Source organism: Lynx rufus, unplaced genomic scaffold (genome assembly GCF_022079265.1).
Source record: "Lynx rufus isolate CCGP_SWC_20201006 ecotype Redwood Valley unplaced genomic scaffold, mLynRuf1.p SCAF_43, whole genome shotgun sequence".
NCBI classification, from domain to species: domain Eukaryota; kingdom Metazoa; phylum Chordata; class Mammalia; order Carnivora; family Felidae; genus Lynx; species Lynx rufus.
The window spans coordinates 861,718-876,307 of record NW_025814860.1 but is presented as its reverse complement, the minus strand read 5'-3'; the positions used below and the strand labels follow the sequence as shown (position 1 = coordinate 876,307).

The following is a 14,590-nucleotide window of genomic DNA, read 5'->3' as shown; positions in this document are numbered from 1 at the left end:
TTAATCTTAGCATTTCTTAAAGTTGATAAATTTCCTGAGCAATTTTATTTTGAGCAGACAGAACCAAGATATAAAAAGTAAGAGAGAAAGATGAAAGTGGAAAGGTGAGCCATGAGTGTTGGAAGGATGGAGGATGGGCAGAATGCAAGCCCTCTGGCATTCTCAAGCGAGGTGGGGGGACACCCGCACAGGAAGAGATTTCCCGAGAATGTGTCCACTGCCTGTGTGACCCAGGCACCATGCAGGGCTCACGGGACACAAGCACAAGGCAGGCCAAGGCCAATGCCAGGGCTCTGAGCTTCAGGAGCGAGGGGAATTGAGGGCGTGTCCCCCTGGGGTGGGGTCTGCCAGAGACCGCAGGGCTGCACTGTGGCCCAGGGGCGTCACCCTCCGCGTGCACAGCTGGTGTCGGCACGGGCGAGGAAGCAGTTTCCAGAAGGCAGGCACGGTCACCAGACACAGCTGAAGGGTGACAAAGACAGAAGTGCTCCTGGATGTCCTGGCCACTGAGGACGCTGACCAGGGTCAGGGGCCTTGGGGTTGGGCTCCGACGCGGTGGTGAGGTGAGTGCGAGGGAGCATGGGAGACACCAGAGCAGCGACAGGGGCCTTCTTTCCCTGCCCGGAGGAGACCTAGGTCTGTCCACCTCACCACTCATGTTTATTTCTTCTAAGTTAAGGTTGCTAAGTCCCATAGGCTCCAAACAAGGGCCACTGTGGGAAGCTGAATGTCACATAGAAAACCCACCCTCACGGACTCGAAGAACCAGAACCAGAACTGAGGTCAACTGCAGCCGCCAGAAGTGAGGAGACGTCAGAAGACAATCACTGAGGGGAGCCCACACCCTGAGCAGGAACGCGGCTCTCTGGTCAACCTAGCTAGCACATGCTGCATGTGGTGGGGACAGGGGCTGACTTCAAGCCAAGCCCAAGGTGATGTGCTGAGCATAGAGGCTCTTGTTGCTGCCTGCAATGCTGGAAGGAAGGAAGGGAAGGAGAGAGGAAGGAAAGGAAGGAGAGAGGGAGGAAGGGAAGGAGAGAGGGAGGAAGGGAGAGAGGGAGGAAGGGAGGGAGGGAGGAAGGGAGAGAGGGAGGGAGGGAGGGAGGGAGGGAGGAAGGGAGGGAGGGAGGAAGAAAGGAAGGAAGGAAAGGAAGGATGGAAGGAAAGGAAGGAAGGAAGGAAAGGAAAGGAAGGAAGGAAAGGAAGGAAGGAAGGAAGGAAGGAAGGAAGGAAGGAAGGGAGGGAAGGAAGGAAGGAAGGAACCTAAAAATTCCAGAGTCTCTATGGTGGTTTATCCATAACGTCCAGGAACTGCTAGACGTCAGGAACGACAACAAGATGTGACCAAACTCGAGAGAAAAGACAAGGGAGCTAACTCGATGTGATCCAGAAGCTACTAGTGGGGAAAATTCTAACAGCAGGTGTAATACAGGCCCAGGAGCAACATCAGAGTACTGAACGGGACTGGTACACTTGAAGCAACAGTAAAAGCCACCGCCAAAAATGAAAACCAGAGAGAATTCTGGAAAAAAAAGAGGACAATCAGTTGAACCAGGGGATAGTATACACAGATAATTGGAGTTCCGTAAGGAGAGGAGAGAGGGACAGGAGGGAATTTCCCCCAGACAGGGAGAAAGCACTAGTGGTCACACGCTGGTAAAGGAAAGGTACCCAGAATTCATAAGGGCCACAAGCAACGTCGAGAAGACAAACCCCCAACAAACTGACAGGGGAGGATTCAGGCACTTGGAGGAGGAGACGAACCTATGAGCAGCTGTGCAACACTGGTGGTCAGAGAGAGAGGGGCACTGGAACCACCATGAGCTACCGCGACGCACCCACCAGGATGGCGGAAGTGAAAGACGGGTCGTACCGAACGTGCGCGGAGACGAGGCACAGCTTTGGAGGTCGTGAGCAAAAGTGGCCGCTCGCGCATAGAATACCGCCTTTACTTGTAAACGTGACTGCAGGTAAGCATGGCTACTCAGACTCGGGTTCGTGGCAGACTGTCTCAAAAAGGAACCAAGGGGGCCACCACATCAAGGAAAAGAGTAACAGGCAATAGTTTTGCCAAGGATAAAAGCTGAGCTTTCAAACGGAAGGATTTCAGAAACCTTACATATCGGCCACCACGAGCCGGACGTCTTCCCAATGCCATATTTTCTGACGAGGCTGGTGGTGATTTCTGCAAATATGGTGTTCTGATACGTATAATGAAATGTGTCAACATCTTCTAACTCCGCAAACAACATGATGTCATAAAACGATGCGTGTGTAAAAGATCTGAGACAGACCATCGAGTTTTAAATGTGACAGAATACAACAGCATTCCAACATCACAACTAACTTTTGAGAATTGCCACCTGGGGCGCCTAGGTGGCTCAGCTGACTTCAGGTCAGGTCATGATCTCATAGTTTGTGAGTTCAAGCCCCATATTGGGCTCTCTGCTCTCAGCACAGAGCCTGCTTCAAATCCTCTGTCCTCAAAAATAAATAAACATTAAAAAAAAAAGAATTACCACTTGTTGACTTGTGGCGCAGCATCAAAGGTGGCCTGCACGTGTCTGAAGAGGCCCCTTCACCTATGTATTGCTGTGAGGCTACATTTTCTTCATATATTTCAGCTAAGAAAAACCCTATTTTACCAAATTGAGTGCAAAAGCAGAAACTGATCCCATCGGATTTAGCCGGACGAGAGATTTGGAGAAATGTAACATAGTGCTACTTTCCTCACTCAAGTTGTTTTGCAAAATATAAAAAATATAAAATTGCTTCAATGAAAATGTTACTTATGTTAACATATCGCGGGTTTAAGTGAATTAACAAATATTTTTACATTAGTTTTATTGGGTAATAGTAAATCCTGGTAGGTGCGCCCCACACAGACCAATGGTCTTTGGGTCCTCAATAACTTTCCTAGTGCAAAGGGGTCCAGACACCAAAATGTCTGAGAAGTGCTCTGCTAAAATGAATCACTGAAACCCTTCCGCAAAGAAAGCTCCAGGCCAGGTGGGTTCAGGTAGGCATTCTAACAAGGAAGGAAGAAATCACAGCAATCTTACATAAACTCTTCTGGAAAATACGGGAGGTGGGCATGCTCCCCAGTGCATTTTATAAGGCTAGAATAACCTTGAAACCAACCGTGAGAAAGACACTACAAAAAGGAAGAAGTCTGGCAGTTTCTTAAAACGTTAAACACACACTTACCACACAACCCCACCATCCCAGCCCTGGGCATCTACCCGAGTGTCTGCGAACCAAGCGGGAAGGGCAGGGCGCCTGCGATTCTCAGAGCGCTCAGAAAAATACCCGTGTTAGGTAGAAAATAGAAATTTGAAAACACACACGTAAAATGAGTAAGTAAACGTAGCAAAATGTTTAAACCTGCCAAATCTGATGAAGGGTTATGTGTGGGTTCTCTTATTCTTGTAATTCTCAGTTTGAAATTATTCCAAATAAAAAAGGCTGAAAAATCAAACACAGGAGAAACACCTGCGGCTCAGAGGGCGGGGACGGCCGCGAAGCGGAGCCCGCCCCCTTCCCCGGAAGCCCCGCCCCCGCTCCGCCTCACCGCCTGGAACTCCTCCGTCCGCAGGTAGTGCTGCACCAGGAAGCTGTAGACGTCCCCGACGCGGACGCTGCTGTCCAGCTCGGGCTCTTCCAGGAGCAGCTCACACTGCTTGACCGCCTCCTTAGGGTCCTCGGCATATGTCCTGCCCAGAGCAGGAACACGGCCGGGGTCAGGGGTCAGGGGTCAGAGCAGCCTCCCCACCTGAATGAGGAGCTCCTGGAGTCCGCGGCAGAAACTTTTGTGAAGTTAATTCCCATGCATTAAACTGATTCATTACTGAGTTCATTCATAAACTCACCGATTCGTTGAATGGAAACTTGGGCTAGCTCGCACTCCTGCTACTGTGCTACACTCAGCTTGTCACCCCAATCCCTGCCGGCCCACCAGTCTGGAGGGGGACACTGATGCAGGGGGATGCAGGGCGCCCTGCCCGAGGAGGTCAGGCAGGGGGTGAGCACCAGCGAAGACCAGCGCAGCGGCGCGCTGGACACAACACGCTGGGGTCCGGGGTCCGTCGCCGAACAGGGGTGGTGTAAGCGGCGGGGGGACCAGGAAGGAGCTCCAGGGTGCCCTGCTCCTTGCTTCCCAATGTCCTGCTCTCTCCCTCCCGCAGCCCAGGCGTAGCAGATATTCCAGAACTTACGTATCCAAGCAGGGAGCCCCACTTTGTACAAGGGTTCAAAATATTTTTGCAACTTTTCTTTTAAAAGCCTGTTCCCAGATGAGGAAAAGGCTTGTACTGGTTCAGGCATAAGCCGAGCCCTGCTGCCCACATAGCGGGCTCCTGGCAAAGCCGGGTGGGTTGCCAGGAGATAAAAACTGGCATCATGTCCGAATTTACATGGTCTCTCCTAAAAACAGCAACAACCTGCTGCCTGCAAGCGCCCTTCAAACCGTCCCCGCACCACTGGGTGTTGTGGTGGCCCGCCGGCTCCCAACCATCAAGCTGGAGCTCTGCACACACTTTAGAAGGCCCCAGGCTCCCCTCACACACATGCTCTCCTGACCCACATCTGCCTCACTGCCCCCACCCCACCCCAGACTTCTCTGTTTTTTTCTGGAACTGGCCTGGGAACGCACCTAGGTTTGAGAATTCCCCAGGAGGAACTTAGTGTGAAGGACCCAACATGACGTCCATGCATCCCACCCAGGGTGCACGGGGCCCCCACCCCCGCAGAATGCCCGCCGCAACCCACCCAGAGCCCACGGGGCTCCCCACGGAGTGCCCGCCACATCCCACCCAGGGCTCACGGGGCTCCCTGCTGAGTGCTGGCTGCATGTGACACCCGGGTCTGGTTCCCAGCCGTGAGGGGGAGCCTGGGGGCTCCGTGGGGTCCGAGGTGCAGCCGTCCTGTGAACGCACCTTCGGGCCTGGATGAGCCGCTTCACCAGTGCCATCTTGCTCTGCAGCTGAGCCAGCTTGGTCTCCTGGTCCAGGGGGCTCTTGGCCTTGGCCTTGGCCAGGCACTTGTAGGCCTCGGTCAGCGCCCCGTGGGCTTTGTCGTAGTTTTGGTATTCATCGATCTCCACCTGCAAGGAGGAGACCCGTCAGGGCCCGCAGGGGTCCACGAGCTGCCCCGGGGGCGGGGGGGACCGGGGACCGGGCGGAGGGCGTGTACCTGGGCACAGGCCTCGTAGAAGCTGGCCAGGAGGTCCAGGGCCCGCCCCTTGGTGTAGAAGCTGATGATGGTCTTCATGATCTCCGGCTCCTTCCGCCAGTCCAGGGACTGCAGGTAGTTGGCAGCCATGATGTAGATCTCCTTTTGCCTCGAGACGCCCGCAAAGAACACGATCTTCTCCGTGTCCCCCGACTTCAGCAGCGCTCTCATGGCCTAGACGGGGAAGCGCCAGGCGGGCTCACGAGGATTTCACCACCAGAGGGAGCTCAGGGCTCCTTGGTCCCCGCAGGACGCAGGCAAGCCCGGGCAGGGAAAGTCGGTCGGGCTTAAACTCGCTTAAACTTGGGGCAAGCGGAGACGCAATTCACGGGCACGTGGGTGCCACCCCGCCGGCGGGCGTGCTCACCTTGAGCTTGTTCCCCGCCTGCGTGTACTTCTTGGTGGCCAGGTGGTAGCTGCCCTGGCGCATGCAGCAGTTGGCGATCTGCTCCAGCAGCTGGCGCCGAGACTCTTCAGACAGGTCCTTGGAGTCCTTGGGCACGGTCATCTTCTCAGCCATCTCCTCGGTGATGGTCATGTTCTGCTCCAGGCAGAGCTGCAGGGCTTCGTGGTGCTGCAAGGCGCCGGGGGGGGGGGGGGGGGGGCGGCGGGAGGGGCGGTCACCACGGGGCCCGGGGCGGCGGCTCACCACGCAGAGGCCGACGCTCAGCCGGGTGACCGTGTCACGCTATGCACTATGCAGGGCAAGTGGGGGGCGGGGAGCCCCAGAGCACACTGTCCTGCTTGTGGGAGGAAAGAGAAGCCAGAAATTGATTTTCTTCCACGATTCTTCTCAAATTTTTAAGTTAAGGGTTTGAATCAATTTTCTTAAAACTTTAGGGGAAATTTTGTATCCTTCACTTGAGGGCAGGTCTTGGAGGAGATGCCACCTCTGTGGTTTGGATGGCTGCGCGGTGCTCCACCACAAGAGGACGCTGGCTCCTCGCCGCCACGCCCGCAGGTGCACACCTGCCTCGTCACGCGGGTACAGCCCTGGCGCGCCACTCCCACGGCCGCCTGCCAGTGCGCTGTTGGGACTGATCCCGGGCCGGGACGGGCAGTGTCTGCCGCGTTCCTGTCCTGCCCGAGCACACCTGTGTCCCACGACAATCCAGGGGGTTTGCTTACCTTTTCACCTTCATGGGTGGAATCCGGGGCAAACGGGATCTCCGTGAGTTTTGATTTGTATTTCTCTTATTACGAACGAGGCTAAGAATCTGATGTGCTGGAACCACCCACATTTCCTTCCTTTTTTTTTTTTTTAAGTTTACTTATTTATTTTGGGGGGGAGGGGAGAGGGAGAGAATCCGAGCCATCCGCAAGGAGCCTGACATGGGGCTCAAACTCACGACCCTGGGATCATGACCTGAGTTGAAATCAACAGTCAGATGCTTAACTGACAGAGCCACCCAGGCGTCCCCACCTACGTTTCCTTCTTAAAAGAAACCGTCCGTAATCTTTGTCCTTTCCTTGTGAGTTGCTGGTAAATTTCCTACTGTTTATAGGAACTCCATACATATTAGGAACAGGAGACTTTGGGATAGAGGTAGAACATATCTTTTCTCATTTTATTATTTATCTTTACTTTTTTATGGTGTTTTTTCCACGTGTTATTTTCAAATTTATATTTGGTTACATCAATGAGTCTTTCCCAGTGGGTTTTGAATCCTACTCAGAACACACCTTCTGTGTTTTCAGACTGTACGAGACGTCCCGTGGCTTTCGGTGCCGGCTGCCGTTTCACTGGCACACTTAAATCGTAGACACATCTGGAACTTACTGGGACACAGGAGACGAAGAGGGTTTACTTGCGTGCCTCCCCAAGTGGCTGCCTCGTTGCATCCACCCCTTTGAGCGGACGGTTCACCTTTTGCCCCCGGTTGTGAAGTGCTCCTCAGCACCTGCTAGATGTGCCTACGTAAATGGTTCTCCTTCTGGGTTTTCTAATATTTTCCACTGACCCGTAGGCCTGCTCATGGACTCGACCTCAAGTGTTCTATCTCCGATGCGTTTTACAACCTTGGGGCCTCGTCGCCGCCTGTTAATCTTCCAAATTTTTCCCGGCTGTTCTGGCTTATCTGGGTTTCACTGTGAAACTACAGAATCCACTTATCTGGCTAGAAAAAGCCCTGTGGCATTTTTGCTGGCTCAGATTAGGCCTGGGGCTGCCTTAGGCAGGGTGGACATGTGCATCTATCTGCTGGGTCTGGCCAAGAACCCGGCACGTGCCTCTTACTTGGGCGAGAATTCTCGTGTCGCTCACCAGGGAGGCACGAAGCTACAAGCACAACTCTGGCTTCAGGAAGAAAGAACTTCCAATTTGGACAGGCTGATTTCGCATGGCTAACAGTTTTCTTCATCTCCATTCAGTGGCTATCAGGGACAAGCCTTCTACGTAGAGTATGGCTGCAACACGCCTGAGAGTGCTCTCTATAAAACGCTACCAACAAGTGACGGTTAGGACGTGGCGGGATGGGAGCCCTGTGCACGGCTGCTGGCAATGAAAACCGGGGCAGCGGCTGTGGAAGACGGTCTGGAGGGTCCTCAAAAAACTAGAACCGAGTTGCCAGATAGTCTGGTAATTCCGTTTCTGGGAATGCCTGCAGGAATTGAAAGCAGGGTCGGAGAGAGATTTGTACACCCGTGTTCGCAGCAGCAGTATTCACAGGAGCCAAGAGGTGGAGGCGAGCCAGTGTCCGAGGGCAGGGAAACGCGAGGCACTGCCTATGCGGAACGGAGTACTACTTGGCCGGAAAAAGGAAGGAGGTTCTGACACCTGCTACAGCACCGATGAACCTTGACGGTACGACACTCAGTGAAATAAACCAGACCCACGAGGGCAGATCCTGTACGATTCCACTTACGTGTGGTCTCCGGAGTCATCAAATTCATAGACACAGGAGGTAGACGGTGGGTGCCGGGGCTAGGGGAGGATGGGCAGCTGGCATTTCAGGGGGACAGAGCTTCGGTTTTGCAAGATGAAAGGAGGTACGTGGAGACTGCACCACAATGTCAACGCACTTGACACTCAGAAAGAGCAGGGCGCCTGGGGGGCTCAGTCGCCTAAGTGTCTGACTCTTAGTTTCGGCTCAGGCCATTATCTCATGATTCGTGAGTTTGAGCCCCATGTTGGGCCCTGACAGCACGGAGCCTGCTTGGGATTCTCTCTCTCTCTCTCTCTCTCTCTCTCTCTCTCTGCCCCTCCTGCGTGTGAATGCTCTGTCTCTCTCTCTCTCTCTCTGAAATAAATAAAGCTAAAAAACTTTTTAAACACACTTAGAAAATAGCTAAGATGCTAAATCTGATGTCACGTGTGTTTGCCGCACACACGGAAAGGACGAGCACGCCGCCCTGGTTACGACGTGAAGACTCACGAAGGGGCTGCACGGGTGAGCCCGTTCCCAGGCTCCAACACCCCCAGGACAGGCCAGAGCCACAGCCTTCTTGTGAAACCGTAACCATGAGAGACGGCAAAGCTACATCCACCGTGTCTGGAAAAGGTGGCCCTGGGCTTCGGTGCCTGAGTGGGCGCCACGCGGGGGCCCCAGGCCGTACCTTCTTTGCGGCCAGGAGCAGCTCCACCGCCTTCTCGTACTGATTGTGCTCAAGGAAGAAGTCCGAGCAGCGGGCCAGGAGGGCAGGGTCTGACCTCTCGTCCAGGTCCTCTGCTATGAGCTGCAGGGCCACAAACTGCTGGGTGGCGAAGGCCAGCTCCAGAGCCTTGGAGAAGTGGCCGGCCTGTGGATGGCGGGGCACTCTGAGCGGCCGCCCAGGCCCCAGGTCCCGAGAACGCCCGAGTGGCGCCCCCGGCACGGCGGCAGGCCCCGGGGTACCCGGCCGCTGGCTCACCTTGTGGTACAGCATCACCGCCCTGTCCACGTGCTCGCCCTTGTCCTCGTAGTAGAGCGCCGCCTCCGTCATGTCCTCGGGGGAGCTCAGCAGGGCCAGGTTCATGAGCTGGTCGTCCAGGCCGTTCTCCTGCGGGGACGGGGTCGCCAGGGCCTCCTGTGCACTGTGCTGAGGGCGCCCGAGGAGCCCACCGCCCCTGCCCGGCACGCTGTTGGTCTACATGACTGTGGTTTCCAGTGTCGAATGTCTCCCCGGGTCTGCACACAGAATTCTGGGGGGGCTCCCTTCTCTTCCTATTAACAATGTTGTAGGACCTATCTGACACGAGGGCTCTCCAGGCTGGGCGGGGACACTCTCGCCCACTCAGAATGTCCCCCCTTGCTGTGCACAGGCCCCAAGCGCCAAGCCAGCCTGAGTGCTCGCTTTTGCAAACACCGCCAAGGAGGCTGCGGCAGGCGGATGGGGGGCGGACGCTCCCGGTGCCCAGAGTGAGGCGGGCGTGGTGGAAACAGGCCGGGGTGGGGAATAGGGCCTCGCGATACAACTCTCTGCTCTTTCTGAAGTGACCTGGACGGAGCCTCCCACCTGCCCGGCTTTAGCCACCAGGGGCTGCACGCCGGCCGGCCGCCTACCTTGCACAGGCGGATGGCGTTGTTGAAGGCCTGTGCGCGCGCGTAGAAGTGCACTGCCTGCCTCACCTCCTCCTGACTCTCGTACTGGCGGGCCAGATGATAGGACGCGGCCCAGTTTCCGCTCTCATTTGCGATCTCAGCAGCCTGGAAAGAGAGCAGGGAGCCCTGGGGCCATGTCTCTGCCTCCCCACACCCGGCAGGCCTGCCCCCTGCCCCCTCCGACCTTCTTTATTATTTTTTTTAATGATTATTCATTTTTGAGAGAGTGAGAGACTCAGAGAGTGAGCAGGGGAGGGGCAGAGAGAGAGGGAGACACAGAATCGGAAGCAGGCTCCAGGCTCCGAGCTGTCAGCACAGAGCCCGACGCGGGGCCCGAACCCACGAACCATGAGATCATGACCTGAGCCGAGATAGGAGGCTTACCCGACTGAGCCCCCAGGAGCCCCAGAGGCGTCTACCTTCTGGATGTTGCCCTGGAAGCAGTGGATGCGGACCAGGGAGAAGTAGTCCTGTGCCAGCTCGTAGTAGTGCAGTGCGGCGTCCATCTCTGCCTGGCTCTCCAGGTACTGGGCCCACCACCTCCACAGGGTCCTGGGGGGAGCCCACGACCCCTTTCAGGGCCCGCACACCCTGGAAAGGAGCCCCGGGACCCCAGCGCCACCAGCAGCCAGGAGGGCGCAGCTCTGCAGGAGAGCACGGGTGCCTCATGCTCCGCCCACCCCGCCACCCACCCGAGGGAAGCAGCGGCAGGATGCCCCTGGGCACCACGGCCAACCCTGCGTCTGCCCACCACCTGGCGGCGACACTCACTTGTCCTTCATCTTATTGACGTAGAGCTCCAGGGACTGTGGGTCCTCCGAGAGCATCCTGGGCACCTCGAAGCGGTGGGTGTCCGACTTCTCGTAGCTGCAAGGCCAGAGGGGCAGTGGCTCCTCCCGTGGTCTCAGCGCTGCCGGCGACCCCAGGCCCGGAGACCGGAGCCCAGCGCGAGACGCTCGGGGGCCTGAGGTTCTGACGAGACTGAGCTCCAGCTGCCCTGCTGAGCCTCCCACCCAGCAGGCTGCCACCTGCTCTGAGGCGGTGCCTCAGCCTACAAGCTTCTTCTGAGCGCCTCCAAGGCCCTCCCCGGGGCAGAGAATGAAGCAGGGGCATGCAGGCCCATCCCGGCCCTCCCCGCGGGCCCTCGCTCACTGGCCGAGGGAGCAGGGGAACAGGGGCCCGTCCCGGCCCTCCCCGCGGGCCCTCGCTCACTGGCTGAGGGCCAGGCTGCGGTCGGCGCTGGCCTCCAGGTGCCTGGCGTAGTTGTAGTAGGTGGTGCGCAGGTGGATGCGGTCCCGCAGTTCCGCTGCCTCCACAGCCTTCTGCCACTGGTCGGACGCCTGGTACAGCTTGTTGAGGAGGTCGTAGCGGCCGCACTTCCGGTACAGCTGCTCGGCGTCCTCCTGGAGAGGGGAGAGCGAGCGTGGGCCCTCGGGCTCCAGGAAGCCTGCTGGTGTCCCCTGGGGGCGGCGATGCCCAGGCCAGCGTGGCAGTGTGTCCCGCGGGGAGAAAGCATCAGCCAGGAAGGCTGGGGGGCTGCCCCTGCATGCCGGGGAGGAGATCCCGCCTGCTGCACCGTCCTGCGGATCCCAGCCCCACCTGGCCTCCCAGGTGCATGACAGCCTGGGAGTTTCACGCACGTGCCTGAGACGGGGAGGACAGCGGCGGAGGACACAGGCCTCGGTGGCGCCTCAGGGGCCTCGCTCTGCTTTCTGGCGGAAGCTAGTGACCCAGAGGAGCAGACGCCATGGCCTCCCCAGTGGGGCCAGCCGCAACCCTACCTCGGCCGCAGGGCAGCCCCCCCCCCTTGCGCCGCCCGCCCGCCCTGGGGCTTTGCCGGACTCACCAGCATGCCCAGCTGTATGGCCAGCACGGCCACCCTGGCCTCCAGCTCTGGCTCCTGCTCGGCCTCGCGCAGCGCTCGGGCTCCGCGCGCGTGGCCCATGTTCCCCAGGCACACCTTGGCGACGTCCAGCCGCTGGGTCTTCACGCACACGCGGGCCATGTTCTCCCAGACTGCCTCGCTGTGCGGGGGACACGGCAGCCGTGTCAGCTTGGGGCCCTCGCGCCACCAGCCCCGCAGAGACGCGTGCCGGACGGGCTTCCTCGGCACAGCGATACGGCAAACCGGGGCCCCGACTCCTCCCGGGGCTGAAGGCCACCTGCGTGTCCTCTGCAACCGACAGGGCCAGGGACGTGCTCAGGACGTTTTCCTCCCTGCCTTGATGGCCTTCTGCTGTGCAAATGCTCCTCTGAAACACACCTGCCCATGCCCTCAGCTGGGCCGAGGAAGAAGGGAAAAGGCCACAGGGAGGGGGGGCCGTAGAACCTTCACACCCCAAGGGGCCTGGGGAAGGGGGTGCGGGGCCCCAAGCCTGATGGACTGAGGACCAGTGCACGATGCCCAGCGTGGGGTCGGAGGGCCCCTCACCTGGGCTGAACAGAGGCAGGGGTCCCAGCACATCCCCCGGACCCCGTCCCTGTCCTCATACCCACGGGCCCCCGTGACCCCACGCAGCCCCAAGGAGGGGAGGTTCGGAGGTATGGGTCCCACCCCCCACCTTAACCTTCCAGCAACCTCTCTCCTGCCGACAATGACCTGGGGCTCCTGCCCTCCCTGGGTCTAGAAACTTCTGCCTTGAGGTAGCTTCCCCCTCCCACCTTGGGAAACAATAGAATTCAGGGGTCCTGGCGCTGTGCATCCTGCACTCAGATCCTCTCTGCACAGCGCGGGCAAGGAGGGGGCGGCTGGGTCTGCGGCGCCCCTGGGGCCCCCGGCTGTGTGGTCAGTGCATCTAACCGCAGCCTTGCCTGTGAAGAGCGGGACTGCTGAGGAAGGGGGAGGGAGGGGACGCTTGTCAGGGCAGAACCTCCTGTCAGCGGAGGCACGTGAGCACGTGGCCGGGGCTCCAGGAGGGCCGGCGGTGACCGGTGAGCCTGGTGGTCGCAGTCAGAGCTCAGGAGCTCTCTTCCGGCTCACGGAACTGATGGAGTCGCTGCCCCTCCTCCACCAGGCGGACGAGCCAGGGCCGCCGTGAGGTACTGGATGGAAACAGGCTCCCCCTCCCTTCCGGACGCGTTCCACATCAGAGCCTTCTTTAACGTACTCTCCACCCGAGGCTGAGACCAGTGTGGGGGCGGGCCGGGGCCCGGGGTCCTCGTGTGTCCCCACCCTCTGCCGAGTTGTGAGCACAGATGGCTGCCATCTGCGTATGATGGAGGGGCAAAACCCAAAGAAGCAAAGGAACCCGGCGGTTCATCTCAGCTCTTTCCCGACTCGGTTTCCGGTGCACTCCTAGGCTAGAGGGGTCCGGCAGGCCGTACGCACGAGCAGGGGACAAGCATGTGTCGGGAGGACAGCCCGAGCCCTGGCCGCGGGGCTGAGGCTGTGGGCCCGGGAGCCCCGCCACCGGCCTGCACGCAGGACCGGGGGCCCTGGGCTTTGGACAGCCGCCAGCCCGCTGCAGCTCCGCGCTTCCTGTCGTCCCCGCCACGACACGCTCACATCTGCACTTCATCAACATGAGAGACGCTGACGCCAAGGCACACGGGCCGCCTGCCGAGGGGCCTGGCCTCAAGACGGCCTCTCTTGGAAGAGTTGCCGGAACTGGCCCCCGAGGCCCCTCTTCTCGGGCCTGCCCCTCAGGCTTGCAGGGTTCACGGCCTCCCGGTGCACCCAGCAGCCCCGGCTTCGCCGCTCTTAGCTCCCGCCACAGTGCCCGGCGCAAGCAGCTCTGGGGCACAGGGAGGGCCCTTGGGGGTTTGGGTGCCCAGGGTGGGCCCCGCGGTCCCACGGGTGGCTGAGGAGGGTCCTCTGTGGGCAGGGCCAGATGGCCGATGGCCTGACAGGAGGACCCAGTGAGTGGCCTGGGCCTCCCCGCCTCACCTGGTAGAGGGGCTGGAGGGAGCTGACCCAGTAGCCACCAAAGTCCACCCTGGGAGAAGTGACCTAAATAAATGAGGGGGAGGGGACTGATCCCTTCTAAAGGAGACGGGGGAGAGGTGCCTTGGCGAGGTGACCCCTGTACCATGCGCTCAGGGACTCGGAATTACACGCTGGTCCCAGACCTTGGAGAAAGGGGCCATAGGCGGAGGGCTAGGGGTGCCCCTGGAGGGCAGACAGGACCCTGCCCCCCCCTCCCCCCCCCCCCCCCAGCCTCCGGGAGGCTGGAGCAGAGGTGGGAGAGAACACAAGCCAAGGAAAGAAGGCAGGTGGGAAGAAGTCAGCCGGCACATTTGCTACAAAGGACACGTGCTGTGACACGAGCAAAGCCCATCAGGGACCCAAAGCACAGACGTTGTCTTGAGACTTATGATTCTCCAAGGACCTGCCCACCCCTCCCCCAACCACCTTTCAGGGTCATAGGCTTGGTGGCGTGGGGCTCCCCGAGGCAGCAGGCACAGGCCCCCCCCCCCAAGAATGGGATGCAAAGTCGGGGGGGCTGTGACTGTTCCCGCCATCCTGATGTTGTGATAACCAGCGCAGCCTAAGCACTCGCCACGTTAAGACCATGCACGTGACCCCAGACCGACTTCTCTCCCTGGGTCTGCTTTTATCAACGCTGGTGAGAAACTAAGTCTGATTTACATGACGGGTCACGTGGGGAAAGTCTGTGACTCCAGGTACCTGACCGTCCTTGAGACCGACGGCACGGCAAGCTTGAACGTACTTTTTGAACACAACGGTTACTAATCTCACGATGACCGTTTGCCATTGAATGAATTGTAAAACTGAACCCCCCTCCCCCTGCGCACACACACACAAGGGGCCGAGGCTTCCAGGGCACGAGGCCTGCTCGGTGTCGAAGTCGTTGGAACCCTCCAGAGCTCCAGAAGCGGGA

General features: G+C 58.8%; 1 protein-coding gene and 1 non-coding gene across 2 annotated transcripts in view; one reads left to right on the top strand and one right to left on the bottom strand.

Annotated features, from left to right (window-relative positions):
• IFT140 (intraflagellar transport 140) overlaps positions 1-14,590 on the bottom strand; it is a 71,161-nt gene that overhangs the window by 1,614 nt on the left and 54,957 nt on the right. Inside the window, exons 18-28 of the mRNA XM_047097841.1 lie at positions 11,596-11,773; positions 10,962-11,152; positions 10,521-10,616; positions 10,169-10,301; positions 9,711-9,854; positions 9,079-9,207; positions 8,785-8,967; positions 5,597-5,803; positions 5,191-5,403; positions 4,935-5,101; positions 3,572-3,713 (exon numbers count right to left, since the gene is read on the bottom strand). Of these exons, the coding sequence (XP_046953797.1) occupies positions 3,572-3,713; positions 4,935-5,101; positions 5,191-5,403; positions 5,597-5,803; positions 8,785-8,967; positions 9,079-9,207; positions 9,711-9,854; positions 10,169-10,301; positions 10,521-10,616; positions 10,962-11,152; positions 11,596-11,773 (1,783 nt within the window). The remainder of the gene's footprint in view (positions 1-3,571; positions 3,714-4,934; positions 5,102-5,190; positions 5,404-5,596; positions 5,804-8,784; positions 8,968-9,078; positions 9,208-9,710; positions 9,855-10,168; positions 10,302-10,520; positions 10,617-10,961; positions 11,153-11,595; positions 11,774-14,590) is intronic.
• Positions 14,192-14,323, top strand: LOC124525604 (small nucleolar RNA SNORA72). Its single transcript, XR_006965531.1, has one exon. It is a non-coding gene; the product is annotated as a small nucleolar RNA SNORA72 (small nucleolar RNA).